This window comes from Notamacropus eugenii, chromosome 7 (assembly GCF_028372415.1).
Source record: "Notamacropus eugenii isolate mMacEug1 chromosome 7, mMacEug1.pri_v2, whole genome shotgun sequence".
Classification (NCBI taxonomy): Eukaryota; Metazoa; Chordata; class Mammalia; order Diprotodontia; family Macropodidae; genus Notamacropus; species Notamacropus eugenii.
Window position 1 is genome coordinate 50981147 of NC_092878.1, and position 13692 is coordinate 50994838.

At 37.3% G+C, this 13692-nt stretch overlaps 1 protein-coding gene across 4 annotated transcripts in view; it reads left to right on the forward strand.

The window, feature by feature from the left end:
• The window catches only part of NPAS3 (neuronal PAS domain protein 3), a 1140225-nt gene that overhangs the window by 1022563 nt on the left and 103970 nt on the right, over positions 1-13692 (forward strand). For all 4 annotated transcript variants that reach the window (XM_072624932.1, XM_072624933.1, XM_072624934.1 and 1 more), the window contains one exon: positions 8609-8727. In XM_072624932.1, coding sequence (XP_072481033.1) covers positions 8609-8727 — 119 coding nt within the window. The remainder of the gene's footprint in view (positions 1-8608; positions 8728-13692) is intronic.

Genomic DNA, 13692 nt, shown 5'->3' on the forward strand with positions numbered 1-13692 from the left:
GTTTAGGGTTTTTTTTATTTTCCTTCAATATTTCACTAAAATATAAACTTCTGCAAGACGGAAATTTGTAGGTCAAGTTTTGGCTATGTACTATTTATTCTAAAGTCATTCGTTCCAAAATGTTCCATTTTAAAATGGAAGTTAGAATAGCCTGAGCTGTTTTTGTGCCTAGAGTATGGCAGTGATGGAGAAGGACTGGGGGGAGGGAGGACAAAGCAAGGGACAAATGCCATGAAAATAATTTTGTTTCACCAAGAGAGTTAAAATACCAAATAGCTCCTGAGTCCTCTAAAATCCATCATGGATGTTTGCACTTTGCTTTGTCTTATATATTGTCACCATGGATCTGAGCACAAGGTATATGAAGGAAATGATTGGCTTAGTCAGTGAACTGAAGGAAAGAAAGGAGACATTTAATTTCATATCATATCATCCTCTCTCTCTATTTGGTCACACTGTTTTCAAGAACAGATTTTTCTCCATAAGGATTCACATTTTTCTCAGAATTTAAATTTTTCCAGCCACAAGTCACATGGAGAAAATGCTCCTTTTTTTCCTCTTCCACTTTATTAAAATTTAGTACTTAGGATAATTGTTATGCTAAGGTCTTTATTAGTTAACAAACCCAAAGAAAGGGCCCTTTACAGTTTTATCCATACACACTTTTAAAACCCTGAAGACATGGTCAGATTGTTGGAAGTCAGATCTGTACTGGGTTTGGCTCAGTGCAAACTGTATTAGGGAACATTTCCACCCCCATCTCACTGTCTTCTTCATCATTCCTACCAAATACCAAATGCCAAGCAAGATCATGGTTTGGAGGTTTTTTAGTCCAAACACCTCAGATGGAGAAATTGACTCTGAAGGATGTTGTGTGACTTACCTGAGGTAACACAGATAGCACATGGCAGAACTGGGATATCAATTCAGGTTTTCTGATTTCAAACCTAGAATTCTTTCCACTGGACCATACTGTATTCATTGAGTATGTTTAGTAATTTCCTATTTATGTTTGAGTCTTTGTAACCCCTTTTTGGGCTTTTCTTGGCAGAGATACTGGAGGGGTTTGCCATTTCCTTCTCCAGCTCATTTTACAGATGAGGAAACTGAGGCAAAGAGGGTTAAGTGACTTGTCCAGGGTCACATAGCTAGTAAGTGTCTGAGTCCAGATTTGAATTCAGGTCCTCATAGACTCAGCCTCTCTTTCCACTGGACCACCTAACTGCCCCACTGAGTATAGTCCCGTAGACTATGTATTCAGTTCCCTGGTTCCGTGACTTCCTTCTTTGTGTGAAAGATAAGCACTTAAATGATCATAGCTGCCTCCCTTAGAGCTGTTACTTACATATGTATACCAGTCCTGGATTAGTCCCACGATCCTCAGTACTGGTATAACCCAGAGCTAGGTTGAGGCATTTGTATGCCCTAGAGGGTGTTTGGAAATTTCTTCCCCATCATGTTCAGAAATTATGTCCATATTTTCCATTCTAGTCAGCTTGAAGTCTTTGACTATAACACATGGCTCATGATGTAACAAAAGAAATGCTTCTATACCATGTAAAGTAAATATTCAGAAATTGAAATATATGCATTTGTAAAAGTCATATTTAAATGTTGTAATGAAATATTTACAATAATTAAAACTGTCACTCATTAGGTATTAGGTGAAATAGGACTGACCTTTGGTCAGAGCTTTGACCACTATTGTTGTTTAGTTGTTTTTCAATAATATCCTACTCTTTGTGACCCCTTTTGGGGGTTTTCTTGGCAAAGATGCTGGATGGTTTGCCATTTCCTTCTCCAGCTCATTTTATAGATGTGGGAACTGAGGCGAAGAGGGTGAAGTGACTTGCCCAGGGTCATGTAGCTAGTTAGTGTCTGAAGCCAGATTTGAACTCAGGAAAATGGGTCATCTTGACTCCAGAGCTGACACTCTATCCACTGCATCACCTAGCTGCCTAGAGCTTTGATCATACTTCTAATGCTGTGATTATTTTTAAGTACCATATTTCAGGAGACATATTGACATATGGAGTGTGCCCAGTGCTAGAATAATTAAGATGGTGAAGATGCTAAAAATCACATCACAAGAAGAGTAGCTGAAGGAAATGAGATGTGTAGCCTTATAGGAGAGATGAGCTGTGGAACAGAAGATTCAAGGATAACCTGAATGACCATTTTCAGGGACATAGAATCCACTAGGAAAGAAATTGTCTAAGATCAGTGGTATCACACTCAAACAGAAATGGAAGCCAGTAAACAAGCATATAAGGAACCCTGCTATAATGACTTAGAAAAGCCCATATTAGCATTATCTATATTCAATTGTATTTTACTTATTTTGTTAAATATTTCCCAAGCACATTTTAATCTTGTTCCCCATACTCTAGCAACATTGTATTTGACACCTTTGGTCTTAAATGACCTTTGAAGTCTCTTTTATTTCAATCATTGCATTATTCTATCTTTTTACCATTGCTTGACCAGATTTTATATTTCTAATTCCTATACAAGGCTCCCTAGCCCAGAAATCAGTCTCTCCAGAGTATTTAGTCACTAATCACCATTCAATGTTTGGAGAATTTCCTTACTAACATAATTCAGGGTTTAAGAATACATTTTATCTAAAATTAAGTCTCATAACCTCTCTGAGGTATTTGTTGATAAGAGTCTAGAGACACATTTTGTAGAGATTGTTGAGGCTGAAAAGATAGAAGTAAATTGACCTGGTTGGAGAAATTGTTACTCTGGAAATGTAATGATGTGTCTCAATGAACTTAGAATATTAGCTGGTGGCTGGATGGAGGTATGTTGTATGTTGTACAGAACAGGGGTAACTCAAGCATTTACTTAGCCAACTCTTAAAACTAGAAAGAGAGGTTGCATTTTGGTGTATTTTTCCAGTCTTGGAAAATACCCTCAAGCAGTCCATTTCATACTGAAGGAACCATAAAAAGAAGGGTGTATGGCAATCTGGAAAGAGATTTCCTTGGTGAAATTTTGCTTATTTTCCAAGAATTTCAACTTGTTTCTTCTGAATTCAAAGACCTTCTTTCTCTGATAAAGTCAAATTAAAGTTTCATTGTTATAAATAAGCCCCAAGCTTTACTCAGCTATTTGCCTCATTTGGAGATTATTTGTAACATCATATATTTTGTGTTGAGTATTCTTGTGTACCATATAGGATACAGAGTTCATGGCATGGCATATTTATAATAAACAGATGAATATTTGCTTTTGCATCCTGAGAAATGTTTTCCTTCCTTTCCTCCTTCCTTTTCTCTTTTCCTTCTTTTTCCCTCCTTTCTCCTTCTCTTTCTCATATCTGTTTCTTTGTTTAGCCTTTGAAAAAAGGAGGGGAATATAAATTAATCCCCATCTCCACTCCACCAAACACTTTTAAAACATTTACTCTTCATTCTCTATTGTATTGGTCAGCACTGAAGATCATACTGCTTGATAATTAGTTAATAAAATCTCCACACTTGCTAAATGTGTTAATTTCTTAATATCAACAGCTAAAGGCAATGTATCGGGATTGAACATCCTGCATTTAAAGATAAATGAATAAGGCATTTGAGAATGGAAATATCATTAACAAATAAACTTAGAGCATGTGCAATGCCTAGGCTCTTGGTATTGGGCTGGTATTGAAATCTTAAATAGATACTAACTAATAATGCAAACCATCACACTTACTTGTTAACTATCTTGTTACTTTAACAGTGTGTGCAAAAACTGACTCTTCTAGCACCAAGAAAGTTTAAATTTATTAGATGTTGAAACCCTTGAGGTTTGGTTTTTTTTATGTAGTGTTTTCTAGGATAATTCCAGGAAGATAAGATGGGGTACTTCTAGGCTCTGAGCTTTCATCCTACCTTCATCCCCTGAATTTCTGTGGGATCCTAGGTAAGATAATTAGCTTCTCTGTGGCCTAAGTCTTTTGGCAGTGGGAGCATGTAATGGTATATACCACAGTGTTTTATATCTATAAAGCTCTCTAAAAGTATTCCCTGGTCATAAACTTGGTTTCGTGTCTTTATTCCATTATTTGGTCCCTCTGGACACTGCTCCCCACCCCCACTGCCTTACTCCGTTCCATCAAATCTTTTAACTATCACACACACATACCCTATCAGGAATACCTTAAAGGGGGAAGGGACTATGGTTATCCTTTCCATATCACAGAGTTTAAGGGAAGGGCACCCCTGTGTTCTGTGTAAAATTTTTTGGCTCTCCCTTTGTACCAGGGAACTTTTATTTTTTTCTTTTTCTTTTTATGGGGTGTTTACAGTAACTGACTGTAAAATTTGGGTTAAGTATGAGTTCATAGGCTGTGTCTTCTACAGCTTCAACAAAACTACCAAAAAATTCCCATTTAATTTCTCATACCAACCCAGGACATATTGAAGCCATGATGGGTAAAGTCACAATGCAGAAGGGACCACAAAGAACCCTAATCATAAATTCAGAGATTTAGGGATGGAAGCGGCTGCCCAGCTATCTGATTTTACAAATAAAAGAACCCCAGGTCTAAGAAGTGATTGTTTCCAGCTCTTTTTTTTCTTAAAATGCTCTTTCCTTACTTATAAGCTCTTATATTTTTTGCCTTTCCCCCCACTCCTCACCACCACTGGTAAAAGAAAAACAAAATCCTGTAACATGATCATAACTGAGTAAATTAAATTTTCATTTCACAGGGAAGATTTGAACCCCCAGCTTCTGAGCCCAAACCCAGCCCTTAATACTGCCTTTCTCAGAATGGCATTCCTTACTTGAGTTTATTTAAAAACTTCTCTTCAGAACCTGGTATTTGTTGGGCCTGTGAGATGTAGATCATACTCACTTTCACATGAAATATCTTATTGCCAGCTGTTGGATAAATGGAGAGGGGAGCTGTTGAGGGGGAGAGGAGAAACCCTTGAGTAATGTGTACAGTAAATACCAAATCATAATTCTAAAAGCTTCGTTCCTAGGCTGCTTGAGAGATAAAACCACCCCAAACCATGGGAAATTGTGGTGGTTTTAAGTAGGTTTTCTCAGAATTTGGGTTCTTTGTCCCTGTCAGTCCTCCCTTCTCCTTTCTCCTCCTTCCCCCACAGAATGCCAGGGCTGGAAATGAAAGGTAGAACATCCATTTAGGCTTTGAGTCTTTTGGCTTCAACTGGACTGAGCTATGGCTTTAGTACTGGCTATCCAGGGTTTAATTAACATTACCTCCAATACGTTTAGATAATTACTATTGCCACACAGTGGGACTTGTGGTACTTAAGTCCTCAGTTAGGGCATAAAGTACTGGGCTGCCTCTCCCTCAAGTGCCAGGCTCTAATGCAGCATTTCCTCACTCAGCAGGAAGCACTCATGCTGTGGTACCAGATCTGCCCTGTAAGTATTGTACTGTAAAGTGCCACATAATAAAAACAATCTTAATTGCTAATGATGCCTGAATTACCCACACATCTAATATCTCTGTGGCTTCTCGGTTGTTGGGTCAAAAGGTACCCATAACCCTGACCCTGAAAACATATTTCACATCTTGGGAAAGTTTCACTTCTCCTCAGCTACTGCAAATATCATATTGCTGAATGGAGCAGAATTTCTAAGGCTAGGTTTGTGGTATGGATTCTGATGGCTTCACAGTAGTTTGAGTCTCTAAGGACTGGTGCCAATAAATGGGAAAGGGACCAAGGTAGATTGGCACACTTTTCCATTTCCACCGGTTTGGAAAAAAAGCTATAAATTAAGTCTAACCTTAAATGTATAATCTGTCCTTGGGAAGAAAAAAAAAAGGATATAGCATCTTCAAGCTCTCAGCATCCCTTACGAGAAAAAATTGGTTCTAAGGGTCTCTGATCTTGTGTTTTAGTAAAATAGAACCGCACGGCTGAGTGACAGTTCTGATCTAAAGCATTTACGTTTAAGTTTTGATCTCTCTGCTTTTGATTAAAACTAATGAGCTCATTTAATTCAAAATGGGAATCTCTGATAAGAGAAATAAGGTTGATGTGATTGGATTAGAGGGGCAAATTAAACTCTTAGAGCAGAAGTTTGTGCTTATATAGTGTATTAAAAAGCTGTTGGCGTATTATGGCGTGTTAGATGATGAGAAAAATTTCATAGTAATTCATATTTAATCAGAAGAAATGAAAGTACTAAATATAACATGGCTCGGCTTCTCCCTCAAGTGATAAAGAGCTGTACATTTAAAATGACATCGGATTCCAGCTCTCTAAAACAAAAAAAAAGAAAGAAAGAAAAGAAGACCCTCTCATCACAACAGAATGGAAATGCCATAAATATGGCAAAGAATAGTCTTAATAAAACAAAGACTCTACAAGAGGAACCCTAGATCACAAACATCTTCATTTTCAGTGTGTGACAGATCATATTCTTACAATCCAGTCTCAAATTTTATGTGGGGAATGAAAAAAAGAAGACAGGGTCTTTATAGGCACATTTAAAGACCCTATATAAATAGACACCACATTCTCAGTGTATATATGCATAGGTACATGTATGTGTCTGTATGTATACATACATATATACACACATATATATGTATATGCTATCCCATACAGATTTCTTGTCCCTAACGAGAATAGAAAAAGCATGATTAATAAAGTTAAGAGATTTTAGCATGAAGATTCCAGGTCATGGTTACTGTAAACACCACAGATTAAAATGATTCACACGCACATATTATTCTATATACATGGACATATATATGTAGGTATTATTCCATATATATGTTTATACTATGTCTATACCTATGGATATAGGCATAGCTACAGATGGAGATAGAAATAGAAACAGAGACAGATATAGATGTAGATGTAGACACAGGTACAGATAAACATTCCCAGCTGTTTACAATCACTGTGATCTGGCATCTTCATGCTAAAATCTCTTGACTTTGTGAATTTTGTTTCTCTACTACCAGTGGGAACAAAAGGTTTATTATTATAGTATTCCCCAGAAGACTTTGGTGGTGGGAAGAGGTACGGGAAAGGGTGATAGTGATTCAGTTATGTTTGGGGGAGTAAATTTCTACTTTCAAATGAACACTGCTTTGAAGATTTTATGGAGAAAAGTCAAAATATACAGCCTATGAACACTTCCAAAGTAAATAAAAATAACATGTAATAATAGGAGATGCAATGTGACTGGGAGACCAATGGCAAGTTACTTAGCATCTCAGTGCCCTAGAGAGCTTTTTAAGAATGTAGGCTGCAGATCACGTACCAAATCCTCATTTGTGGAAGGAGTTTCTATAAAGGAAGTTACCTACATAAATGAAAATTACAAATCTGGACCCTAAAAGAAAACAAAAAGTAATAGATTGCATTTAAAGATTGCTACCTTCATTTTTTGTTTGTTTGTGTGTTTGTTTGTTTTAAATAAGCTAGGCCATATTTCTGGAACCTGATCATTGATCTAAGGCTGGAAGGGACTAGAGGCCATAGAGTCTATGCTGTTTGTGCAAAGACTTTGAAAGCTCAGCACCTCAGAAGACGGAGCTCATTGAGGTGCAGACAAATGTGATCCATTCTATCTTCACAAAACATGGATGGAAGGAAGAAGTCAATATCTTGCCTGAAGTAGGGAATTAAAAGATAAAATTGTATTTTCTAATCAGAGACAGGGAACTGAAGGCACTGTGGGTTGTAGGAGGGCTGTCAGGGGCAAACTGCTTGCTCTCTGGATTATATTTTTGTGCTTGAGCACAGGGGTGATATAAGGAACATTGGTTCTGGAGTCAGAAGACCTGAGTTCAGATCTTACCTCTGATGCTTATTACTTATATGACCTTGGGTAAGTCATATATGCTCCCTAGACTCCAGTTTATCTTTCTATAAAAAAAAAAAAAAGAAGAAAGGGGGGTTAGACTGATTTGGCCTCGGAGGTCACTTGTAACTCTAGATCTAGAATTGTAAGTCTTGTCCTATCCATAAGGCTCCCTAGAATATGTTTTGAAGATCACCCAGTTGGAAAAGTAAAAGTTGTACTATTGGTTCAATCACAGTCAATTAGGTAATTTATCCCTTTAAAACCAAAGAAGTGATTCTCAGGAAAAAGTGGACACCTTCCCTGCCATGCTATCCATTTTATTAAAGGTTTAATGGTACTTTATGATTCTTAGGATTTGCAGACAAGCAAAGAGAACAAGAAAGAAAGATGTACCGAGAGGGCTCCCTTCTCTCTCTTTTTACCACCACTACCCAGATACTGGTTATTCTCGTAAATCAGCAAGTCTCTGTTTTTTTTGTGGACTCTGAGGGTTGGCAAGTCACCCATCCCAGAACTATCAATGCCTCAAGTAACTTTACAATTATTTCTTTATTTTTTAACTCTTCTCCAGAATGTCACAGGAAATTATAAATTAACAGGTTGGAAATTTTCTGGATAAAGAGCCTGAAAAAAAAGTTATTCTGTATACATATTTTTTTGCAAAGTAAACATTTTCTAAATGAGGTAAATTGATTACAACACTCTTAAACACCTATCAGTCATTTATTTTTAGTGAGCTCAAGCATCGCACCTGAGAAATAGCTTAGAGGAGATGTGTACTAATCTAAATCATGTGTGTATGTATTTTTGTATTCCTCAGTGGAATCAACAAGCCCCAGTCTACTAACCACTGACAACACCCTTGAGCGCTCCTTTTTCATCCGAATGAAATCAACTCTGACCAAGCGCGGAGTTCACATCAAATCGTCAGGATATAAGGTAAGCCTGGCTCCAGATTAAGAGACATTTCTATCTCTAGTCAATCGTAGGTCATTTGTGGCTGGTTTTTCTTGCTGTTGTGGATACATATTGTACTCCTGGTCTTGAACGGCACAGGAGCTTTTTAATTACACTCCAACCTCCCTTTGGGGACTCATTAGACAAGTCAGTCTCACTTCAGCCTTTGCTGTTATATTGAAGTGCCCCATGCAATGCCCTTTTTTAAAACACTTCTCTATGATACTCTCAGTACTATAGAGAGTAATGGGAGTGCAATTTAACAGGGAAGGTAAACTCAATCTCATTGTTTTAAGTCACTGTTATAAAACTGCTGCTCTTGGGAGGAGCCAATTCCCACCTTCTATTTCTCTTTCTACTTTGATTTTCTTTTTTTAATAAATGTTCTGTTGATGCCCCTTTTTTTGCGTTGCTGACATTTTCCACACTCCAAGCTAAAAGACCCCTTCTTTGTAACAAATCAACATATTGGCCACATCTGACCATATATTCCTCATCATGTACCTAGAGTCTACCACTTTTCTATTGAGAGGCCTCTCATTTCCTCCTCATGGTAAAGAAACAAACTCTACAAAGAAAGGTTTACTATTCTAATAATATCCTGGTACTCGGGGATGTCACTGGGGCTCTTTGGTTAAAACATTTTGCATGAACTTGTGTGCATGCACACCCACACACGTAAAGAAGATAATTATCTGGGAGTCGGAAAATATATTTTGAAACTAGCATTAAACATTCCATAAAAGCCCACAATGTGCTGTTGAACTGTGTTCAATAAACTTATAGACTGTAGATGTGACCTCTAACATTGTGACAAATGCATGTAAAGTTATAGTGATCATTCTTATCATTTTAAAGTTAAGAAAAGGAGGATTCTGAGCTTAGGAAATTCAAACGTTGCAGTTACCATAGCAACATAAACTAAGCCTACCTCAATACCTGTGAAATTTACGAGATGCCTTTGGCAACTTGAATGGTATCTATTTTGCCAACACCTTCACTGGTATCTTGCATTTTAGAGGTCAAACAGAAAGTTCCATGATATGGATGTGCCCAGTGTCATCTTTCTCAATTTCAGAACTTGATGACTACTAATACCTCAGTTCTGTAAGCTCAACATAGCATAGTGAGGGACTTGACTTTCAACAGATCATCATTATTATCAGGAATTAAGATTTACTGTCTAGGACTCAGAATCTGTCTCTATCTGAACTTCAGAAGATGAAGAAAGAAAAAAAAGTAATAAGTTTTATGGATGGTTAGAACTCTGCCTTTAACAAGGCTAACCTAAAATCTGGCTAGCATATGTGGAACAGTGTCTCTAATTGACTGAAATTTAACATGAGCTCAACCTTTACAGGGTCAACTGAACTAGCTGTAACTTTTGTAGACATAATATTGGAGTTTCATTTTGGCTTGAGAAAAGGAAATCATATTCCACTCTTTAGAGACAATGTGAAAGTTTCTTCCTTTGATGTTAACTGTTCCTCTACCCAACTAAGTTTTTAACATTGAGTTTGAAATTGTATACAAATAAGGTTAGTGCTATTGAGAAGCCGGTGAAGGCAGGAAAATGCATCGTATCCCTTTGCATTGTATCCATGACTTTCCATGTTGCAGAATTCTGATCCATGCCTTTCAGTATATTACCACAGAAAGTACATCCAAGGTACCTATAGATTTCTTAGCATTGTGGGAATACTTATGGGGAGTAAAGACTGTCCTGTTCTCACCATGTGATTCACCCATTGTTTTGGCCAAAAACGGATTTTTCTGTGAACCAGAAAGTGCAAAACTGAACCACTGCACAATTAATACTAAAGATATATGAGAGATTCTTCGTGGTCTCTTCCATGATAGAATTTTTCTTATTGTTCCAACCCATCCTTGTAGTTGGAACTTTCCTAAGGTTACCTCAAAGACTTTCAAGATCTTGTCTTGGTGCTCTGAAAATGCTATCAGCTTGTTGAGACTAAGTCCTTCCAGAAAGCCTTTTCATAGAGAAACTTCAGACATTTTTCCCTTAAAATCATATAAATCCCACATATTAAATTCTCTATTTCCCCTCATTCCTATCTCAAGTGTCCTTCATTAATTAATTAACCTGATTTGGGTTAGTGGCAAGGTTGGTGAGACTACAGTGACATGACACAGCTAAATAACATTGCTATTTATCTGTTCATTCTCAGTAAGTAAATCTTGGGGCATATAAAACATTCAAATAAAACTGGTAATCACCCTGCCACCACATAGTAAACACAAATAAAAAGAAACAACGATGATAATTTCTCTGTGCTCACTACAATTTATTACCCCGGCACTCTAAGTTTTTTTTCCCCTTAAAGAAACAAGATGTTAAGCACTACCCTATGAGAATAATTTTTGCCTTCAAATTTTACTAGGGACTCCCCAGATTTAGGGTCTTCTCTTTCCTTTTCATCCCTTTTTCCTGTCTTTTTTCTTCACTCTTTCTGTTCTTAGTAAATGTTGTTCAACCCTTTTTTTTTACAATCTTTGGAAGTAGGTGGTGCAGATGTTATCAGCTTCATTTCACAGATGAGGAAACTAGAAGTCAAAGATCTTAAGTGACTTTCCTGGTAAATATCAGCTCTGAAATTCAAAAACCCTGGTCTCCCGACATCAAGATCTTTGGGAGTTTTTCTACCTTGTTGTTTAGTCGGTTTTGGTCATGTCCAATTATTCATGACCACATTTGGGGTTTTCTTGGCAAAGATACTGGAGTGGTTTTCCATTTCTTTCTTCAGCTCATTTTACAAATGAGGAAACTGAGGCAAACAGGGTTAAGGCACTTGCATAGGGTCATACAGCTAGAAAGAATTTGAGATCGAATTTGAACTCCAGGTCAGCACTCTACCCACTCAGTCACCTACCTGCCCTTTAGTTAATGTTAGGAACAGAAGGGAAGAAGCCTTCTTCCCAATGTCCCATCTCCTAATTGTTTTACTGAGAAGCTCAACATTTTAAAGGTGGCATGTTCTTCCCTTGCCTGAATTAGCCATATATGTAGTTTTTCCTCATGATATCATGTTTTTCTCTCCAAACCTTTATACAATAATCATTAAAACTAATCCCTTTATCTGCATCCTTGAAATCATTTCATCTCATCTCCTATAGAACAGTCTTATGCTCTTTCATATATCTTAAATCTCTCCTTCTCCATTGACTCCTTCCCCTCAACATATGACCGGATCTATTACAAACAAAAGAGAGTGTGGCAATTGATCTCCTCATTTTGCAGATGAAAAATCCAAGTGTCAGAGTTTAAGTGTCTTGTCCATGCTCATACCACTGTTAGGTTTTAGAGACAGAATTTGGATCCATATTGCATTACTCCAAATCCCATGTTCTTTCCCTATGTTCCCTCTCTGTCTCTCTCTATGTGTGCCTCTGTCTCTGTCTCTGTCTCTCTGTCTCTCTCTGTCTCTCTCTCTCTCTCTCTATATATATATATGTATATATATATATTTATGTATGTGTATATATATATAATGCATATATACATATATGTATATGTATGTATATACACACATGTGTGCATATAGTCTTCCTAGTCTTTAAAAAAAAGAAGCCTTCCCTTATACCTCCCTATCCACCTACCATCTCCTAATGACTAAACTCATTGGCCAAATGCCAGTGACTTCATACTTCTTGACTTTTCAGAAGGATTTGACCCAATTGCCCACACACTCCATCTGAATTTTCTTTCATCTTTTGACTTCAGAAATACCATATTTTACTGGCTCTCATCCTACCTATTTAACCAATCCATCATTGTCTTCTTAGATGAATGCCAGGATACAGATGCCTCCTCCTAATCCTGAATCCTTGAAGCAGATGTCCTCAACAATGGTTTTGTTCTCAGCTGTCTTCCCTTCCTTTTCTACTTTCTTTCCTTTTTCAATCTCATTCATTCTTTTGGCATCAATGGTCATTCCTACATAGACAATACTCAAATCTATCTGTATCTCTAGACCTAATTTCTCCTCTGAGCTCCAGACACACATCCAAACCACATACAGGTCATATCCTGAACATACTGTTGTTAACTTAAACTTGCCATGTCTAAAACTAAGTCCATTCTTTCTTCCCAATCTATTCTTCTTTCTCACCTCACTATTTCCTTAAGTGGCACCACTATTCTTCTAAAGTCTTACATTGCAAGTCTTGATATTAACTTTGGCTCTTCCTTTTCCCTCACTTCCTATAACCAATCAATTATCGAGCCCTTTACATTGTACTTTTATTATATCTCTCTAATCAATCACCACCTTTCTATTTCCATCATCTGGTCCATCATCTATTTCCATCATCTGGTACTGCCATTCTCTCACCTCTCACACTCAAATGCCATCTCTTTCATAAAGTCTTTCCTGAGTTGTTGCCCAAACTCAAATGGTAACAATTTTTACCTCAAAAGATCTGATGTAGAACTTCATTATTAAGCATCATAATTTTCTGAACCTCCTATCATACTATATTTATCAAAAGGGTAATGTCTTTTCTAAACTTTGTAACTTCTACAGCATAGTGCTGTGCACACAGCAGTTGCTTAATAAATGTTTGTTGAATTTAATTGATCTCAGACCCCTGCATCTCTGTGAAATAAACAAGATCTCATCTTGATGTGGGCAAGTTAGTGAATAAACACACACACACACAAAAGCTTCTTTTGGGGAACTTCCCAAGCTGAAAATCCAATGAGCCACTTAGGGATGACTGGTATGAAAACCTTGACTAGTTCTGTTCCTTACCTAGGAAGGTTTTCCTCTCCTTAGGCAGGCTGACGGTGCCCAACTCCCAAGGGGGCATACTATATAGGTTTCAGACCTAGTACAGACACTCAATTGACTCTAACCCTCCTGCAACTCAGAACTCCTTAGCTCCAGAAATCCACCAGGCTCAGCCTGATCAGCCATAAGAATTACA